The 21,296-nt window shown below is 40.5% G+C and overlaps 3 protein-coding genes across 6 annotated transcripts; 1 reads left to right on the plus strand and 2 right to left on the minus strand.

Moving 5' to 3' along the window:
* Nucleotides 1-1,007: 1,007 nt before the first annotated feature.
* On the minus strand, nucleotides 1,008-11,924 carry tpte (transmembrane phosphatase with tensin homology). Of its 4 annotated transcripts, none has more exons than XM_079803768.1 (20): nucleotides 11,487-11,924; nucleotides 11,264-11,372; nucleotides 11,051-11,120; nucleotides 10,754-10,831; nucleotides 10,621-10,668; nucleotides 10,363-10,524; nucleotides 9,807-9,926; nucleotides 9,618-9,717; nucleotides 8,703-8,766; nucleotides 8,146-8,210; nucleotides 5,186-5,246; nucleotides 4,976-5,057; nucleotides 4,779-4,867; nucleotides 4,634-4,695; nucleotides 4,471-4,551; nucleotides 4,276-4,381; nucleotides 3,431-3,528; nucleotides 1,575-1,670; nucleotides 1,386-1,456; nucleotides 1,008-1,289 (listed from the first exon to the last, which is right to left on the minus strand). In XM_079803768.1, exons 3-20 carry the CDS (start codon nucleotides 11,098-11,100, stop codon nucleotides 1,187-1,189), a joined length of 1,536 nt encoding a protein of 511 aa, XP_079659894.1. In that variant the 5' UTR covers nucleotides 11,101-11,120; nucleotides 11,264-11,372; nucleotides 11,487-11,924; the 3' UTR covers nucleotides 1,008-1,186. The 4 variants fall into 4 exon arrangements, with proteins under 4 accessions (XP_079659894.1, XP_079659895.1, XP_079659896.1 ...); XM_079803769.1 differs by having other exon boundaries at nucleotides 11,264-11,347; nucleotides 11,487-11,723; XM_079803770.1 differs by having other exon boundaries at nucleotides 11,264-11,363; nucleotides 11,487-11,714.
* Nucleotides 11,925-12,326: 402 nt separating this feature from the next.
* Nucleotides 12,327-14,726, plus strand: fgl1b (fibrinogen like 1B). Its single transcript, XM_079804636.1, has 8 exons — nucleotides 12,327-12,449; nucleotides 12,623-12,696; nucleotides 12,781-13,015; nucleotides 13,282-13,441; nucleotides 13,534-13,631; nucleotides 13,699-13,787; nucleotides 13,890-14,080; nucleotides 14,164-14,726. Exons 2-8 carry the CDS (start codon nucleotides 12,634-12,636, stop codon nucleotides 14,345-14,347), a joined length of 1,020 nt encoding a protein of 339 aa, XP_079660762.1. The 5' UTR covers nucleotides 12,327-12,449; nucleotides 12,623-12,633; the 3' UTR covers nucleotides 14,348-14,726.
* Nucleotides 14,390-20,874, minus strand: thsd1 (thrombospondin, type I, domain containing 1). Its single transcript, XM_079804635.1, has 5 exons — nucleotides 20,508-20,874; nucleotides 19,787-19,907; nucleotides 17,377-18,336; nucleotides 17,061-17,219; nucleotides 14,390-16,973 (listed from the first exon to the last, which is right to left on the minus strand). Exons 2-5 carry the CDS (start codon nucleotides 19,842-19,844, stop codon nucleotides 15,535-15,537), a joined length of 2,616 nt encoding a protein of 871 aa, XP_079660761.1. The 5' UTR covers nucleotides 19,845-19,907; nucleotides 20,508-20,874; the 3' UTR covers nucleotides 14,390-15,534.
* Nucleotides 20,875-21,296: the final 422 nt, after the last annotated feature.

Consider the following 21,296-nt stretch of genomic DNA (forward strand, 5'->3'; position numbering starts at 1 on the left):
GAGCTACAGGAGCTCATCTGTTTGATCGGACCATACAGGCCAGTCTTCGCTCCCCACGTGCATTAATGAGCCTTGGCCGCCCATGACCCTGTCGCCGGTTCACCACTGTTCCTTCCTTGGACCACTTTTGATAGATACTGATAACATTTTCCACTTCTGATGTCATTTCTATCGAGAAATTACTAATGTAGTAATTCAATATTTGTTTAGGTCTCACCAAAGCTCTCTCTATTTTGCTGTAGATCATTAAACGGTTACACTGCCTAAGAAGTCTGTCCGAAATTAGTTTCATGAGGTGCCTTTCATGCACAAACGCTGCCTTACAACGCATTGTCTGATAAGGCAGCGAGGCAACGAGTCAGCTGCCTAGGTTTTCGGACGCAGCCTAGGAATTTCTAGTATCCCTAATAAGACTTTGGTTAGCTGCTTCAGGTGTGTTTTAATTGGGGTTGGAGCTAAACTTTGCAGAACTGTGGCCCTCCAGGACCAGGATTGGACGCCCCTGCTATAAAGCATCCCTTTCACATCAGAGGCCCTGTCCTAAATGGCACACTAAACCCTTGCGGTCTTCCTCTGAGTCCGCACTTTCACGACGTAACGCTGCTCAGACTGCCAGGAAGTCCGCTGCGTAACCCGCACCAGTGCAGGCTCAGCAGAAATCGACCTCAAAGGAGGCGCTCGCAAGCACCCTTCTGAGACCTAAAATGACAAATGGGACACCCTGCGGTCTCGTGGACTTAACGGACACACGCACGCAGCGGCCATTGTAAGTCCACAAGACCGAAAGTGCACATGAAGTGTGCCATTTGGGACAGGGCCAGACTCTCCAACACCTGGATGCAGTGCAGGACAGAACCACTAGGGGTCGGCGTATAATGCCTGATGACAGCCTGTAACCTCAAGAAAAACGTATTAAGTTTTTCAAATTTGATATGTAAATGCTTCTGTTTGGTATGATTTCCTTCACAGAATTTTAAACTTCAGCCAGACATAAATAGAACCACAGTAAAAACGAAGAAAATTAATTTACTAAGAACAAGACGACCATGGAAATACAAATGGAGTGAATTTTTTTTTTGTACAAAAATCACATTCAAATCTCAAAGCTGTAGGTTCATATGGAGTGTTAACATTTGCTTCAGTTTGCAGCTTTTCATAAGAATCTTCTTGTCAGAGAGCGTTCTCCTCAAGGGTCTGTGAAAGACACCGTCACTCCGAAGTCTTCCTTATAGATGTCCCAGGTCTTAGATTTGTGTGGATTGTCCAGCTCCTCCCTCGAGAGATACAGCCTATGTCACAAAAACAGCCACACAAAACATTTCAGTGAGCTCTCGAAGGAAAAAAAGCAACAAAACAAATTCCCAAAACTACTGACGAAAACTCACCGGTTGTTCTCAACAAAAGAGGTGTTAAACCAGAAATAGAACGGACAGTCCTCATAACCCTTTGGCAGACCCTGGACAGAAAAAAAAAAAGGAAGTTCAAGTCCCAGTGAACCTCATTTAAACTTGCCACCAACTGCACTTTATAAAACACGTGGGTCAATTAAAAAGTAAAAAATAGTGGCGGCTTACAGCACTGGACTCAAACATGACCTTCACATCTCCAGTCACGACAGGCCCTTCCTGTAAACTGATGACCACTGCATTATTACCAGTGTCAGGAAACACCTAAAAAAAAAACACACACACACACACGACAGGACGATCAAACAAATGAAAGATAGCTATAGAATCCTACAAAGAATTGGGAAGGATATTTTGATTTAGTGCCTACTAATAGAATTTCAGTCTTCTCACAGATAACCTTAAGAAAATTACATGTAAACCATGATTTAATTTCAGATAAGCAAAGCAGAAGAGAGGAAGGTGGTAACGTTGAATTAGGCTTTGAAGACATATAGAGCTGGGTGTCATCAGCATAATGAAAATGTATAACGAATTTGCAAAAAAGTGTCCTAAAATGCAAAAGATAAATAATAAACAGAAGAGGGCCCAAAACTGAGCCCTGAGGCACGCCACTAGTAATCTGAGATGTCCATGATTTGAACATTTTAAGTCCGACCCAATAAATACAATCAATAGCAATACCAGTGATTCCAATGGAAAAATCAACCTCTCCAATAAAATACTATGTGAAATGGTGTCAACAGCTGCACTTAAATCAAGAATGAACACTGATAAAAGATAATTAGTAGCTTTAATAAGTGCAATCTCCGTGCTATGATATGAACGATAAGTTATCTTCTATTAAATGAGCATGTACCTGTCGAGCAACTATTTTTTTCCAATAAATTATAAAGAAAAGTTTGATTAGAAATGGATAAAAAATGTTCTGGGTTATGATTCGCGCCAGGTTTCTTAAAGGGGCACTTCAGTGCTGGGAAGATGAATGTGTATTTAAACTGGGTCATTTATGTAGTAGAAATGTGAAATTATTTTTGAATTTGGTGCCTTCTAGACTGAGAAAATTTTTTTTTTTTGTCTCATGTGGATGAAAGACAACAACTCCCAGAATGCACTTGCTTCGCTGCTCAACGAGGCCACTCCAAAAGCCACGGCTACTGGTTATCACTTGCCCACCATTACACCGCCCCCACCGTTGTTTTGATATTCATAGTAATAAAATAATTTTGTTCAGTTAGAGAATAGACACTACAATTAAAAACTGAACGTGTCTTTTCAATAAAGTGTGAGTGAGCCGAACGAAAGTCACGGCACAGACGCAGCAGGAGTCAGATTTCATTCATCACGAAGAGCTGAGGTAAGCGTGGCAGTCATTCACGGCGCATATCCAGTCTGGCGTGTTTTCAGATCGCATATGGAAGCAACTTTCATAGGAATTCATTGAAAAGTTGAAACACTCACTTTGCTCCACACCGCTCCGTTATGAGTGCCCGAGCAGAGCGGCCGTACGCATTTACATTCTGTGAGTGAGATACCACCCCTATGGGCGGGTTGAAAACATGCAGAACAGCTCCTTCTACTGGCTGTAGTCTCTAGCCTCTGGCCAAAAATCCTCAGATGACGCAAAATGTCGAGATTTGCGTCATCTGAGGATTTTTTCAAGAAATAAAATGCATAATTCTCTCGTCTCAGGGGGATATGAGGGGGGAAAGTACCATAATTCGTATATACTACCGGGTTTCTACTGATACAAAGCTTAATGCTAATCGCTAAAGTTACCATTTTAAGTATGGGATTTATAGCTGTTACTTTAAGGAATGAAGGGAAGAATGTATGATTTGAATTGAAAGAAGGTAGACAGGACTTAACCAGATGTGTAGGAATAGGATCGGATTGACAAGATTTAGATTTTTGGACACATTTCATCAGCCGTAGGCAAATAGAAACTAGAAAAAGCTGTTAACGAGGAGTCAACCTGAAAAGAAAAGCATGTACTACAATCATCTCCATCTGTAGATGCTTACTGTACAGTTCTGTTGTTTGGCACACACACACTGGAAGACGAGCTCTCGCTTCAGTATGATCTTCACCGTCAGGTCACTGCCATTGCTCTTCCCCACACCTGAACAATAGCATGAAAATATTGGTTAATATTAATACAAATATTTTGGATTTGTTTCATATTCAATATATTTTATTATTTTTAATTATACATACATAGACCGATCAGGCATAACATTAATGACAGGTGAAGCGAATAACACTGATTATCTCTTCATCACGGCACTTGTTAGTGGGTGGGATATATTAGGCAGCAAGTGAAAATTTTGTCCTCAAAGTTGATGAGTTAGAAGCAGGAAAAATAGCAAGCGTAAGGATTTGAGCGAGTTTGACAAAGGCCAAATTGTGATGGCTAGACGACTGGGTCAGAGCATCTCCAAAACTGCAGCTCTTGTGGGGTGTTCCCGGTCTGCAGTGGTCAGTGTCTGTCAAAAGTGCTCTAAGGAAGGAACAGTGGTGATCTGGCAACAAGATCATGGGCGGCCAAGGCTCATTGATGCACGTGGGGAGCAAAGGCTGACCCGTGTGGTCCAATCAAACAGACGAGCTACTGTAGCTCAAATTGCTCAAGAAGTTAATGCTGGTTATGATAGAAAGGTGTCAGAATACACAGAGCATCGCAGTTTGTTGCGTATGGGGCTGCATAGCCACAGACCAGTTATGTCTCGATGGGTCAGGGCTGTTTTGGCAGCAAAGGGGGACCAACATAATATTATTAGGTCATAATGTTATGCCTGATCAGTGTACATACATACATATAATATTGCGGATAATAATTTAGCTGTCATGATTGATGGCTGGGTCTGACCTGCGATGGAGTGGATTCGAATGCTCTTTATTTTCATGCTCTTCTGAGGTGGTAGCTGACGGTTGTATTGATTCTTCATGATCTCATAATAACCGACGTACCTGCTCTTCAAGTGCAAAATGCACAGAAAACATATCAATAAAAAAAACTATGATTATATTTACATTCACTGGCTCCAAATGCAGTTTCACACACCTGAGAGGGAGTTTCAACACCCTGGAACTTCGAACTCATGCTTTTATCAGTGCGTCTCTCCCCGAAGTAGTCCAGACTCTCCTGTAAGATGGTTTAAAGAACATTTGAATACAATCTTTGATGAGAAAGTTTCTACATATCAACAATCGTGATTACATCGTACCTGCGCACTCTCAAACTGGTCGCTGTCGATGAGCCATGTGCACACCAGTGTCCCAGTCCGCCCTGTTGGACAAAAATCCAATCCATTAAACATTTCAGACTGTATTTATTTACATACAGCATTGAAATGCCATCAAACAGCAGACCTTTTCCTCCTTTGCAATGGATGGCGATCACATTCCTAGAGTCTGCCGCCATCCACTCTCTAACGCAGGCTGTGTACCGCAGCATATCACTGACAGGAGAACAGACAGAGATCTCTTCTAGAGTTTCAGTTGACTCAAACATGACAACGCCACTTCAGCAACATCTTCTGATGTTCAGTTGTGGAGAGCTTACTTACTCGAGTGATGGCACGTTATGGTCATCGATCATAACACGCTCCACTCGATAGTGAAAGAACTTTGGATCGTAACCCTTCTCACCTGAAACAAGAAATCAGATTGGCCACCATTGTTATCATGCCTTTTAAAAAAAAACAAAGGAGGTTAACTTATTACTAAATTAAGGTAAAATAATCTGATAAAAATCATGAAGAGAAGCGTCTACTCACTACAGAGATTAAACACCTTGTAATGATCCAGATGTTTGGCATCCAGGAATCTAACCACCTCCTGAAATGTGTCATTTTACGTATTGATCATACAGTTGTTGCAATGTTTTCTGAACAACTTAAAGGGTAACTAAACCCCAGCTAAGCGCTTAACTCCACCCACTGGCAATATTTGAAAAATGCTGGAAAAGTGGGCAGAGCCCAGCAGAAACCGGAATGAACCGAGGGCGGGACTGAGCGGGGGGCGTGCACCTGAGACCCGCAGTGACGGATTGATTGACAGTGGTCTGACTCGCGAGTCGCAAAGATGGAGAATGTTGCAAAGCTACTGGCATTACTCCAGTCAGAGCAGTCATTCTCCCCTGAAGTGGAGGAGGGTGATTGTCTGTAGACACAGACCCAGAGTCTTATCAATGCGAGCCGCTGGCTCAAACTGCATTAACTCCCGATGCCGACAATGCTAGCGGAGCAGCAGCGCAAGAGAGAATGAGACACCTGACCTAATCAATGAACAGTCAAATCCTTATACTGAATGCCACTAAAAATAGATCAGATACATACGATGTATTTTCATTCAAATTAACTGAATCAAGAAGCAGCGCAGAACCAATACGTTCAAACCTAATAGCCTATTATAAACAGATTTCCTCAAATAAAAGACTATATATGCCAGCACGTTACAGCATTGTTCGTTACCACGGCAACCACTTGCTTGTCAGGGTTTGAAAGTGCGTCTCATGTATGAAAAGTATCTGTACACATGATGTGCGGCAAAAATATCGCAAGAAAAGCCTGACGTGAACTGGCAACTGCATTATTTAACCGCATTTTCTTCATTACAATGTTAAAGCATGTGCCAAGTAAGTTTCATTCATAATGTTTCTACTTCATGTAACATGAGAGTTCATACTGGAGTGAAGCCGTTCTCATCATGTGATTGGGGAAAACCTTTCTGAGGGCGTGGTGAGCTCGTGCCGGGGCGTGGGTAGTGAGCCGCTGGAAGAACCATCATACGTCACGATGACCTACAACGTCTAATTCAACCACCGTTCAACCTTAAAGGGATAGTTCACCCAAAAATGAAAATTAGCCCATGATTTACTCACCCTCAAGTCATCCTAGGTGTATATGACATTCTTCTTTCAGACGAATCAAATCTGAGGTATATTACAAAAGTCCAGGCTAATCCAAGCGTTAGAATTTGATTCATAGTTGCTCTGTTTTTGAAGTCCATAAAATGTGCATCTGCCCATCAAATAACTGCTCCACGCGGCTCCGGGGTGTTAATAAAGGCCTTCTGAAGCAAATCGACGCGCTTGTGTAAGAAAAATATCCATATTTAAAACTTTATCAAGTAAACTTTCAACCGACCGCCTTCCCTGTTCAATTTATGGAAAAATTGTTGAAAGTTCCCCTGTCGATCGAAAGACTAATGCGACCAGGTGCGCTCGTCATGTACGCATCTTGAGTTTCACTTTCAACATTCAACACTTTTCCATGGAATGTGGTCGGTCGACAGTTTACTTGATAAAGTTATAAATATGAATATTTTTTTTAAACAAACGCATCGATTCGCTTCAGAAGGCCTTTATTAACACCCCAGAGCCGCGTGGAGCACGTTATTTGATGGGCAGATGCACTTTTTATGGACTTCAAAAACAGACCAACTATGAATCCAATTTTAATGCTTGGATTAGCCTGGACTTTTGTAATAGAACTCCGATTTTATATATCTGAAAGAAGAATGTCATATACACCTAGGATGACTTGGGGGTCAGTAAATTATGGGCTAATTTTCTTTTTTGGGTGAACTATCCCTTTAAGAGGGCAGCACTTTTACACCATATATTGTAGAATTAAAACACTTTATACCCAAATGTCAAAACATTTACTCAAATCAATGAACAGCATTAATAAAGCCCCAGTCTAACAAAAAAAAAAGTTGGTTTAGTGTTTAGTTACCCTTTAACATCCAATTAAAGCAGGGGTCTCCAAACTCGGTCCTGGAGGGCCGGTGTCCTGCAGAGTTTAGCTCCAACCCCAATTAAACACACCTGAACCAGCTAATCAGTGTCTAACTAGGCTAGTGCTGCGTCCCAATTCGCCTACTTATACTACGTCCTAAAAGTATGTACTCTTTGTGATGAAAAAGTACATACTTTTGAGTGTGTAGCAGAAGAGTATGCAAGCTTTGGGACATACTACTTCGTCATCTTTAACGGACTCTGTTGCTTAGTTACGTGCAGCCCGTCACCTTTTAAACTGCCCTGTCAATCATCGTCACAGTTCAAATCCTCCACATTCAATTTCATTTCCTACCGTATCGGAGAGAAATGTAGTAGCACATTGATCTGCCATTCATGGGTCTTTAATGCAGAGACTCCTCTCATGTGTTTGCAAAGTTAATGGCCAAACGTATCATTACAAAAGTTCACAATGCTGCTGCAGGTGAAATATAATGTGGCTAACATTGAATAAATATCTTTTTGTCAGGTTAAATACTGATAATTTCTCACTCAAGCCCCTTTATCTAATCCTCTCTACTTAACTGTCAGACTCGCGTAACCGCCATGTTTGTAGTTTTTTAACACTTTTTATCCGCGTATCCGTTCTAATCGAATCCTCGTCCATCTCGCAATGGGTTGTGGGCAATATCAGCCATTAGAGTGCGCATCGATCTGCACTTCGAATTCTGACCGGAAATAATAGACCATCCGGGAATACTCTTTTCAACATACTATGATTTGGGACATACTAATTATTTTTTCGAATACTATTTAGTACGGATAGTATGCGAATTGGGACACAGCATAGGGCTTTATAAGACACTGATTAGCTGGTTCAGGTGTGTTTATTTGGGGTTGGAGCTAAACTCTACAGGACAGTGGCCCTCCAGGACCGAGTTTGGAGACCCCTGAAATAAAGTGTTCTTAAACATTTTTGTTATGTTGGTGACTTACTCTGATGGGGTTCCTATAGAGCGCCTGCTTCCCAGAAGATGGAAAGGACATGGCAATGACCCTTTCTGAAGAGAGAAAAGACGCTATCAATGATGAATCACTTTGGTTTGCAAATTACTTGATTTTAAAGGGTTAGTATTAGTCCTAGAGCTGTCTGACCCCTCCATAGACAGCAACGCAACTACCTCTTCCAAAGGTCCAGAAAGGTTGTTAAAATAGTCCATGTGACTCCAGTGGTTCAACCTTTAATGTTATGAAGCAACGAGAATACTTTTTGTGCGCAAAAAACAAACAAAAATAACTTTATTGAAGAATTTCTTCTCTTCTGTGTCCATCTCCTATGCTGTTCATGTAGTAAACACACTCATAACATTAAGATTGAACCACTGGAGTCACATGGACTATTTTAACAATGTCTTTACTACCTTTCTGGGTCTTGAAAGTGATTGTTGCGTTGCTGCCTGTGTGGGGTCAGAAAGCTCTCGGATTTCATCAAAAATATCTTCATTTGTGTTCCGAAGATGAACGAAGCTGACTAAAATAAAAAGCAACCAAACCTGTGACATATGTGAGGTCCAGATCAAACCCATCTTTTTGGTACCGTCTTTTGTTCTCGGACACCTGTGAAAATGATTAACTAAAGTTTATGTATGTAGAACATTTCAAACACCATAAATTGCTCCTCCATTATGATTTTTTGGATATGACCTTTCATGTAGTGTTTATATAGCTGTTTGTGAATGTCAAAGGACTGTGTATGATAAATGGAATTTCCTTAAAGAAAGAATCAATTCTGAACTCCATTAAATGATTAGTCAGCAATCACAGTCTTTCTTCCTGCACAAACCTACATAGGTTTGTAACAAATTTGCATAATGCCAGCCTATGTTTTTTTATTGGCTGCCCGTGAATAATGTCTACTTTGACCCGTCACCCCCCATCCAACACTGTAGTTGTAGCTAAGGTCTGAAAGAGTTCGGTTTGTGTTGTAGACATGTCGAGAAGACGCAGTTTTCTGCGCTATAAAATCCCCTTTGTATGCACTTCCAAAAGATTGATACGTTAAAACCATTACTGTTCATATCACTGCGTGTGAAGTGCTGAGGAAGCCTCTGGAGCTGAAATTCAGATATATGGGCCGTCTGACCAATCAGAGCAGAGTAGGCTTTTGGAAAGGAGGGGTTTACGGAGACCAAAAACTTGATTGAACCATTTTAGACACTGTGAGAAAAGACATGAAGCTGCAATGTATATTATGGAGAAATTAAAGTGTTTTTTGACCTTGGATGTATGTAAACCTATTATCTTCAAATCTAAATTGGGAACCTCTAATTAAAGTATATATAAATGTACATAAACAGATTGAAATAATGCTGTGTAAAACAAACAGAAATCACACTCACAATCCGATGAAAAGCTATGATCACAAAGATACAAAATGAGACATTTTTCTTTGCGTTCAAGTCACTCACCATTCTCCTGGTGACCTTTTCAAGCTCTTTCTTCTGAGATGCCAGTCTGAAGATACGTACCAGAATCAATATCCTCAGAGATCTCAGGAACGTGACCACCCTGCAAACACACCAACATTGTTGCGTTAGTATAATATTGGATGAAATGTGAGCATCGAACATGAATGTTTTCTGTGAAATCTGGTGTACCTGGGAATCAGGCTGGCTCCTGAGAGATCGGAGAATGCGTAGATCATGGTGACCACCAGGGTAATGGCCACAATACAAGCATCTATTATGTTCAGTTTGAGGCTGAAATACACCTTGAATCTGAGAAAGAGGATGATTTAAAAATGGTTTATCAGATAGATCCTGAATATGTAATACGATACATTTGCACCGGGTTTTGATAACACTCATATATATATATATAATCATTATTAATGCAGGCATTTATTTTTGTGCTTGAGCTCTAGGAAATTGTCCCAGAGAGATAAAAATTCATTTTGGAAAAACAGAAAGTGCCAGGAAAATGTGTTTCCTGTAGATCATTTCCTATCACAAGTCCCTTGAACACTACTACAGCACTATTGGTCGTTGTTAGCCTTAAAGGAGTAGCTCACTTTAAAATGAAAATTACCCCATGATTTATACATTTATAGGATATTTATTAATAGAACTCCGATTGTGTTTATCAAAAAGAAGAAAGGATGGCACCCTGAAACCTAGGATGGCTTCAGTAACACCATTTTGAAAAACTACTAACCCCTCCACATAGACGCGAAGAAGCACATCAATGAGGAAAAAGAAGGAAATGACAAGAGAAACAGCCTCCAGTGCACTTCCAACATCACGACTCTTGTTGGAAAGGGACAAGTCCACAATGACCAGAATAAAGTCCACAATGATCAGTACTAGGCCAAAAACACTGCAAATAAGAACAGAGCCTGTTATACCATTAAAACATAGCCTAAAATCTGGGAAGAAGTAAAAGAGCCTCTTTATGTGAAATGATCCCACTCACCGAAAACCAAAGGACATCACAAAAGGAGCTATCATTTTCCGGACATGTCTACAAAATAAATCAAACACAGAATGAGACATGAGAATATTACTCTTAAGACATCACTTTGCCAACAAATTAGAAGCTTACTTACTGGTACAGGTTGTCTGGGTCCTCAGTCTCTTCCTTTCCATCATCGATCTGCACCTCTGCCTCTTCTTTCACTCCATTACTGGGCCATCACAAAAACATAGTAAAATAATACAACAAACTACTTGGATCATCTTTTTTCAAATGTATTGTTCACAAGGGTCTGCGGTCATTTGTTAAGCAAACCATGTGATTTTGGGAGCTGGGAGTAGTGCCGAATTACTCATTTAAAGTTGGGGGAGTAAAGGTCATTTGATGCTGGTGAAGTGTTAGTAACTTTAATTGAATGTTATTCACTTACCCATTAACTTCCTTGGAATCTAGCCCAGGGTTAAAATGCACGGATGTCATTTTTACAGGAAAGTTTCTCTCTGGAAAAAAAAACACATTCCAGAGGAACTTTAGTTTAATTAAAGCTGGTATATCTAGTCAATAAACATGAATAATCAATCAAATGACATTGAGAGATAAAGCACAGGTTCAACTAACCCACACATGACAAACATGTACTTACTTGAGATCCAAATTTAAGGTTTCAGGTGTGGATAAAGAGATGTATCTGATTAATATCCCATGAATCACTAATCCCAAAAGTTGTCTGCAACACAAGGTTTCTAAATCAACTAGGAAGCCCTAAATCAAAGTTCGCATAATTAAACATAACAAGCAATTGCTGGTTTCAATCTGAACAAGATCATAGCAAAGAAATGCCAGCATTTGGGAAAAGCGGTACAAACCAGACAGAAAGCGCATCCGGGAAAAACTGTTTTCCTTCCTTTTGCTTGACTCGCAGCTTTTCTGCTCACTGAACAGTCACATATTCCTCTTTAAGTCTCATGTCTCCATGATTGTCTTTACTAGCAGTGACAGTCCCGTGATTTTCTGTGATAACAACGGAAGGAGGTTCAAAGGTTTGCAGTAGTTTTCTTATGCCTTCCATCCACACTCACACTCACATTCACACCGTGGCCGCCCCTTTTTTCTCTTCAGCTGCGGACGTAGCGGTTTTTTAACTTCCTCATGCGCTTTAATTACAAGTTAACAACCACATAAAATCAATTTAGACGAGTGGGAAAGGTGTCAACAAAACAAAAAGGCTCACTGAGATATTCTACAACTTCGTAGTGCTGTTAAAATGTGGCTTTAATTAAAATGTGTGTGCGCGCGCTTTCTACTTTCTACAATTTTTTTATTTATTTTTTTACTTTTCTTGGGAGGCAAATATCTTTTTATTTCCTTTTTTTTGTCTGAAAACAGCTTCGTAAAATTACGAAGTAAAGATTTAATTAAAATCTAAAAGCGCCAAACGACGTCTAGAGTTAAAGGAACAGTTCATCCAAAAATTACAATTCATATCGCCTTCATATCTTTCCAAACACATAGTATATTTCTTGCGTAGAACACACATATATCATTTTTAAAAGTAGGCTAAACTTCAAAAAGTCACCCAAATGGCTGGTGCGCCATTGCTAATATTGTGTTTTATGTGGAACATACATTCCACATAAATTATAAAGAAAACAACATTTGTACATTGTTGCTTCTGGTATGTGTGGAATGGGGGAAGATGAAGCATCATTCTGACCCAGAGAACAGACTAATGTGGACCATGCAGAACCAACAGCACCTATAAATATAGAAATGAACGTCTGGAGAGCATTTCATTATCACATCTGGAAGAGGAAAGAACACCACGTTCTGTATGTATACATTTATATTTAAAAGACTTGTATTATTTATTTAGGTTTAGATAGGCTAATTACTTTTTTACTTTCATTACAATGTTGAATGTTAATGTAAATTAAGTGGAAAGTTATGTTTACAGTTGATGTTCTTAGACAAAATGAAAACATCTTTTTATTTTCATGTGAAGAATATTAATAAATGGACATGCAGCAGCTGGTTTTTATCTTGGTGTTTCAAGCTCTTACATCACTTCAAATCTCAGTAAGTTTGACCAGAGTGTTTGCACTACAGTATCTGGACATGAAATAACCTATAACAAAAGAGCCATGTTGTCTATTTATCAAGGCAGAGAAAGAATGCCAAACATCTGAAGTATCAAAGCTGAAGGAAGAGATTCGTATGCTGAATAATAAATTGTTGATTGGGGAATGGAAAGTTATGCATCTGCGTGCTCACCGCCGCTTCAGGCTGGCTCCCAACCTGGAACTATCACTGGAATACAAAAATACTTCTGAAAACAACACTGAACCCTCACCAACCCTACCAAGTACTGGAGGCTCATTATTAGTTCATGACAAAGGTACAATTTACACTCAAGAAACGTGTGCACATTAGGCTATTTATAATTAAACCTTTTCAGAAATTTAAAAAACCCATCTGTCTGGGATCTCATGTCTAATTTCTATATAGTAATTATAGTTATAGATGTACAAATGGAAAAGAAAAGTGCATACCTACTTTGTGATAGAGGGTTGAATCTTCAATAATATGTGTTTGGTGAAAGAAAGCCATTTCAAACTGGTTAATTCGTTTTATTATTATTTCTGTAATTTATATTTCTTTTAGATTGTACTGAGTTATTTGACAGACTAAAACCAGGAAGCGGATTCTACAGGATTAAACCCAAACCGTCACTTGAACCTATCCTTGTGTACTGTGACATGGATGATGGTGGTGGCTGGACTGTGATTCAGAAACGGATCAATGGGAAAGTCGATTTCGATAGGTAAGTCATGTGCAATTTGCTGAATGTGTTTTGTTCTTATATATAGAACTGCAAAAAGATTAGTATGATCAAATCTACATTTTTATTCACAGAAAGTGGGACGATTATAAAAATGGATTTGGTCATTTCCAGTCGAGTAAAGATGAATTCTGGCTTGGGAATGATCATATTCATGCGCTGCTCAGTGATGGTAAGATTTGGATAGTGAGTTTGTCACTGCTTTTCTGCTCTATAATATTTTTCTGAATCCTCTTTAGGTGAAAATGTGATGAAAATTGAACTGATGGACTGGAAAGGAGTGAGATCATATGCCATGTATGACAACTTCAGGGTATCAGATGAAAAAGTAAGTTGATTTGGGATTCCACCATTAAAACTTGGGGATTCATAAGCCTCCTATTCAATCACACGTTCCTCTCTGCTCACATCATTCCTCCTCTATTCTCAGGATAAATATAGGCTGCACTATGGGATGTACAGCGGTCAGGCAGGAGATGCCCTGTCTGGAGGAGCCAATATGGTGGAGCAGTGGTCGGCCTCTCATAATGGCATGCAATTCAGCACCCGAGACCAAGATCACGATCGCTACCTGCAGGGAAGCTGTGCTGCAGAGAACAGGGCAGGCTGGTGGTTTAACAGGTGATGCGGAGCATTCTGAATTTTATAAATACATATTTGTTCACTAAACAACTTGTTTTATGTTACCTGTTGCTTAATTTTAGGTGTCATGCTGCCAATCTTAATGGGAGGTTTTACAGAGGTGGAGAGTACAAAGCCAAATATGATAATGGTGTGGTTTGGGGCACATGGAGAGGACTGTGGTACTCTCTCAGACACACAGCCATGAAGGTCCGGCCCAGCTCCTACATGGATAACTTAGGGAGTGGAGGAGGACCTGTTGAGTAGCAATGCAGCTAAAGAGTCTCATCGTGCACATGTGTGTATTTTACAGTGTATTGCCTATAAGACTTACTGTAGTTTATTGAAACTTTCTGTCAACCACAGGACTGCCAAAAGCAAGAAAGGATCTTGGTAACTGATATTGGTAAATTCAATGAATACATTGGCTTGATTTGATATTAATCAAAATACTATAATTATTATTCTTTGTGTAAAAGGGTCACTATAATCCTAAATATTTTAACTTTGCATGCATTCATATAATATCACTCTAAACACACTGAAAGTCTTGATTGAGATTATGTATCAAACTGTTTTAGTAGTGCATCTTTAACATGGTCAACGGTAAAAGAAACATTCAGAAAATAAATTCATATTTACATTTACTGTGTGTATATTTTCGTCTGTTATGCGAAACCTGAGAATTCACATTTTCCAGTGTACAAACAAATCCAAAGGTCTACAAAATATCTGTGTGATATGAATAATGTATAATGTCTATGACGGTGGTTTGCATAATATCAAAAATGGCTTTTCAAATGAATAGTCAAACCCCCATAAATAAAAATAAAATTGATCATAGATTTCATTTTTGAAGTCTGATACAAAGAGCATGTCCATGCGTGTCCATATGGAGCAAAATAGCCAGCTTCATTCCAATTAAAGGATTAGTTCACTTTAAAATTAAAATGACCCCAAGATTTACCCTCAAGCCATCCTCGGTGTATTTGACTTTAATCTTTCTGATGAACACAATCAAAGTTATATTAATACATATCCTGACAATTCTTCATTTGGAAGTGAATGGGCCGCAAAAAAAGTGCATCCATCCATAATAAACGTACTCCACACGGCTCCGGGGGGGTTAATAAGGCCTTCTGAAGTTGTGTGTTTGTGTAAGAAACATATCCATATTTAACACGTTATGAAATAAAATATCTAGCTTCTGCCAGACCACCTTCCATATTCAGTGAATGGGCCCTATTTACTCCCATTATAAAGCTTGGAAGCGTCAGGATATTTATTAATATAACTCCGATTGAGTTAACCAGAAAGAAGGTCATATACACCTAGGATGGCTTGAGGGTGAGTAAATCATGGGGTAATTTTCACTTTAAAGTGAACTAACCACTTTTTATAAGTTTGAGTTTGCTTCAGCAGAGTTTCAGAACCTCCCAGAAATGCAGGTTTGATCAGGTAAGTTTATGAATAGTCAGAACCTCTACTCCATCATCCTCACCCAAGTATCCAGAAATGTCCATCATGTGCTGCTCTGATTCTGTGAGACTGTATGGGGAGTTGCTGTAGTCCGCAGAGAGAGGAAGGCTGCGGCAGCGTCCCCTGCGTTGGTCTGAGGTAGAGAATGTGGAACTGCGTTGCCTTTGGCAGGTAGATGAATTAGCCTCTCGTAGCTTCCTAGCTAGTATGTTCCTCTGGATGGGCGAGGGACCTCTTTTGCTCCAGTTCTGTTCTGCCCGTTCAGCTCGGTCCAGTGCGGAAGATGGGCTCCGAGCCACATGATGACGATCCACCAAAGGCTCTTTTGTTGGTGTCACTGGAACCGAATCTTTCGAGTTTGATTGAGAAGGAGGAGTGTCAACCCATGGTCTTCTCCTGTGGTCCACTGAGCTATCAGTAATTTTAGGACTGGAACAAGACCAGACCTCAAGTTCAGGAAGCGTATGCTCCCAGGTTCTGCTTCTACAGCTCCCCTCTGGTATTTGGCGAGGAGTCACCTGGGTCATGCTTCTTTCTCGGTAGGGTCGGGACAGGGGAAACTGCTGCTGGTTGTTCTCGTGGAAACTTGAGGTTCTTCTGAAATTGGGATTCTTGGAGTAGGGCACTCTACTGCGCTCTACCATCTCCACCCAGTCTGCCGTGCGCTCGAGACGACGGGTGTTGGCACTGAATGCAGACTTCGGGGGACTCAGCAACAAGTCAACCTTTTGTCTATCTGATAAAGCATTGTTTTTGGGAGACCACATGGGTTCTGGAAAGGGAGACCTTATGCGGAAGTGGCTGCTGCTTGACTCTTCGGGGCTATCAAGTTCTTGTGGCGCCGGAGTTAGACCAGTAGGGGTTGAAGCCGTTGCCTCTAGCATGGTGTCATCGACTGGACTCTGGGATACATGGTAGACTTTAGTGATCTCTTTTAAACCCTTCTTCTGCATTTCCTTGAGCTGCTGATGAGCTAAGCGGTAGCCAAAAATAGGGGGAAGGATTTTTTGGCCAGAAGGAGACATTCTCTCTGGGTCTTGAGAAAGGGGAAGAGGAAGGGACATACTCTGTTGACAAGCCAACACACCTCGGTCCGAAGGTCCCTGCTTTGCAGGCAAGGTAAATCCCTTCTGTAGGGGAGCTGCCTGGAGACTTTCAGAGAAACTGGGTCTCTGGATGCTGTGACCACAGATAGAAGCTTCATCAGAGTTCTTTCGGCCACTGGGAGAGTGCAGAGAGCCACGACGCATGGAGCTGCACTTTGGAGCACGGCAGAGTTTTCTCCACACTGTGATAAAGATGGTGGCCAGAATCACAGCCAGGCACAGGGAAATCCCAGCCACTACCACAAGATTCCCAGCTAGGGGCGTGCTTACAGCTGGCGGTGGGGTGAGGGGTGGAGGGGGAAGCTCCTCTAAAAAAAACAGATAAAAAAAAAAAACAGTTAAAAACAGAAAACAACAAATAAAACAGATTTAAAAAAAGTAAGTAAAGTGTTTACCAGTGCAGTCTTCTAACGAACAGTGAGACTGCTCCCTAACCATGCCAGTGCATTGCATCCCACCACTAGAGGGCAGCAGACATTCACGGACACGCTCTCGCACCCCTTCCCCACACGTCACACTGCAACCACTCCATGGCTGCCACGGTCCCCACATTTCTTCAGGGCAACGATATAATATTGGAGAGAGAAAACACATTCAAAATACTGAATGTTGTGCGTACACAAACAACTTAAATTACATTAGTGAATTGACAAAGTGAGTATTGCTAATAGCTATGTTTTGTACATGCACAACAGGTAAAAGCAGACTCACTTGTATGTCTTTGCACAATCACACAGGTGTGTGCTAAACTGGGAGCCTGACTGTAGACGAGTGTAAAATGGAAGCAGTACTTATTCCTGCCGGGATCAAAGATGGAGCAGTTAAACTCAGTCTCATTCTCCCCTTGCGTGAGGAAGTTGAAGGCCATGTGAGAAGTAGGGGACTTGTTGTTACTCTCTTCCTTATAAAGCAGAACTTTTCCATTTGTAACTGTACAGGGAGGAGCGATTCGACGGACAGACACTGCTCCCTCACATCCACTTTTGTAAATGTTATCCACGTGAAGCTTGTAGGCGAAGATGCTGGACAGGTAAAGAGGACCAGAGGATTTAATGTCTTGCTGGGTGAAAGGGGATTGTAGGGAGATCTTGATGAAGCCGCGCTCCGTCAGAGAGGATGCGCAAGGCATCTCCACATGTTGTGACCTAACAACTTTGATATCGTGTCTTATCCGGTTCTGCACCTTCTCAAAGGTGTTCCTCCCAATCTGGACTTGTTCAAGGTAGCTGACGTCAAGGTAGAGAGTTGAAGCTTTGCTGCTAGAACAAGAATGGAAGTGGTCATTAGCGTACACACCAATCCTAATGTCATTAGAGCTCCGGTTGTTGCTGCCACGATCCACGGCCAGGTGAAAGGTGGGCCAGTGCACATGCAGAACAGGACTCCACCTCCAGATGGCACTTCTGTTAGACACGCCAAGGTTTGGCGTCTGCTCCAGTCTGAATCTGAAATTACCTTCATACAGGAAGCAGGAGCAGTTAAACTCCAGTGACCCTTCTGATTGGTTAAAGAGAAGCGACCTGGAGAGCACTGTCACATTCCTGTCAATGTCAATCAATGACACTGCCAGTCTGTGGTCGGTGAAGTTGCTTTCGGTGTTGTAATCCACAAACACACTGGCATTGCTGAAGGCAATGTGCATTGACGGCCAGAGATGGATACCAGCCATCGCTATGGGAAAGAACATATCAATTAAAACCAATTAATAGACCTAAAACAAATTTGCATTGCATTACTATGTTCCATAAAGTAGCTTAATGTAGCCAGGAGTGAAGAATCTACTCCTTATAGGTAGATTTGTACATTTTCTGAAGAAAGATGTTAGTGATCCTTGCCCATGCAAAACTCGCGCTGATGATGGGTGGTTGCCAGGGTGTTGCTATGTGTTCGCTAAGGCATTCTGAGTGGTTGTTAGCATGCTGCTATGCAATTGCAAGGCTGTCTTTTCTCTGTTTCTAGGTGGTTAGTTCCTGGACCAACACTAAATAGCCTCAAGTGTCTATGGTGGTACTCCTCTGGCTCAGGAGTTGTTTTTTGCCTCTTTTATTGTCCATCAGGCAAAAACTAAGTCTGATCACTAAAAAAGTTAAAAGACTGCTAACAGGCCTAGAAGAAATTGCACTTTTTTTGACACTGACTGTAAGTAGCGCAGGAAATAATGTGGAGAAAAAGAAACAACAGGATCTTTAGAATCTAATATGCTACCTACAGCACCATTGTGATGGAGCACACATGCCAACCAATCATGCTTCAACTAAATTGGTAGGCCTAATTAAAAATGTGTCTGTTTTTCAGGCCTGAATTAGACCTCATGGTTTGTCTCTGACATTACTACTGTCTCATGCTAGATACATATAGATTTATTTTATTTCAGGTTGTGCATTTTGTGCCAAATGAACATAGAATAGGGTGACCAAACGTCCTGTTTTCAAGTCTTGTCCAGGCCCTAATATAACAATTTTCTATCCATACAGAGGGGGCATACTTTACATGTATTGAAAATAATAAGGAATCTTTGAGTTAACTTCGAGTATCATTTGAGTATCTCATTGCCGGGCCGAGTGTCCTGGTTTTCTGTAATCAAAATATGGTCACCCTAGAAGGCATTATACTACTTAATAATAAGTAACACTCAAACACATAAGTTACGTTTTCAAGTTCTACTGCTGTCTGTTTCTGGAGTATGAGAACTTGAGCAGGCATTGTGATTTACACGCGCTGTGTGTATGGGTCACTTCCTGCAGAAAAAACAAATGCATCCAGGGGAAGAGAGTGCAGGAAAAGTCAGTGACCCTCCCTTCCCCTCCCTCCATTTTACTCTCTTCAACTGAACCTGATTCACTACGGTGAACTTGAAATTGCCAATCACTGACCTTCACTTAAAGCACGAGAAGCATAACAATTTGGATCATATATCTGAACATGTGTGCCGTTGTCATGATGCCTGCAGATGTAATGAGAACTAAATATTTCATTACACCTGTTGCGTTGCAGTTTTGGAGTTCCTTTTCTCGGCACAGTCACCTTTGGTTTGCTTGCTAGGGGCATTAAGGCAACATTTTCTATTAAGCTGATTTGCCATGCAGGATAAACTTCTTTAAATGCAAGAACGGCTTCTCACCAAATCCCACCAGGAAGAGCAGCACAAATGGGGTTGTTGTAAGGAAACCCTGTGTCATTCCGACGTATGCAGCCTCTTATGCTTCTTTGTCCGCATCACCCCAATCCACTTTTATTCACTCCTGGACACAATTCAGTCAGACACAAGGGATGAATCAAATACGTTCATTCTCCATACCACACTGATTTGTTTGGGCAATCACTTGACTCTTTCATTGGACTATCAATCGGTGGAAAAATGAATTTGAATATCTTCTTGATAATCTCACATTTTAACACATAGTACATTATTCAGCACACACATATACATGTACACTTCATACAATACATACACACAATGTCTTTGACTATTTATTTATATATATATATATATATATATGGCTTTAGCCACTTTTTAAGTCAGTTTACAAAATTATATATATATAAACTCCATATGTATATATTTTTCCATTAATTATGTTACTATATTACAACTAGTCATATAGAAAAATGTTATTGGCTAAATTGTTGTTGTGACAATATACATTTAAACACTATAAAAACACAAGATAAACATTTCCAATTATGCATGTAACACGGATCTATGACAAAATAATAATTAAAAAACGTAATGCATTACACTTCTGTCAGGTATAAACGAAAACAGTCAATAGCCAACAGTTAAATGCGCCAATTAATTGTAAATAACCTATAGACGTAGATGTTACACGTATTTTACTTACATTTGACAGTGAGTCGGGTGAATTCCGCATGTTCTTGTATCCTGATGGGGCTGGAAGGTTACTGAGTTTTGTTTATGAGCGTTAAATGAACGTTACGGAGCAGTTCTGTTCTGAGACATGCTCTCGTGAGAGCGCGCTCACAATTCGCAGACTGCTCGGCCGTGAGCGCGCGTTTTCTTGCTTCCTCCGTCGGTTGTTATTAGGGAAATGAAGTTAGGATGCGGTCTGGTCTCCACAAAAATCAACTTAGTATTTACGTCTGGCCGACGATTACGAAGAACAGCGTATTATACTTCTAATTACGAAAAAATGCATAGTATACGTCCATTTTCAATGTGAATCCCACCACACATTTCTCAGTGACCGCGCAGAGGTTTCTGCTGGCTCTCTACTAATACAGCCAATTAGCTACTATAGTTCATGTTACCAAACATAAATGTCAGAAGTAAGCGGTGAATCATCCGCTTAATATAAAATAACCTCTCCTCAATAAATCTCCTCACAATGTGGAGGTCTGTCTCAAGATGAACTTGACATTTCAGGCAAACTTTAAGTTCATTAATATATTAAACTATATTTAGGAACAGTCTACTCATTGTAATCATTGCTGGCTGGCATGTTTTGGTAGAATAGACCTTAGAAAAACAGAACATTATTCCTCGGTATTAGCAATTAGTGCCATAAAAGTCCAACAACATTGGTGAAACATTTGATATAATGAACACGAATGAAAAACACTAATGAAACATAAGATAAGAACACGTGAAAGAAAACCCAAAGACAGAAAAT

This window comes from Gobio gobio (genome assembly GCF_949357685.1).
Source record: "Gobio gobio genome assembly, chromosome: 22".
Lineage (NCBI taxonomy): Eukaryota > Metazoa > Chordata > Actinopteri > Cypriniformes > Gobionidae > Gobio > Gobio gobio.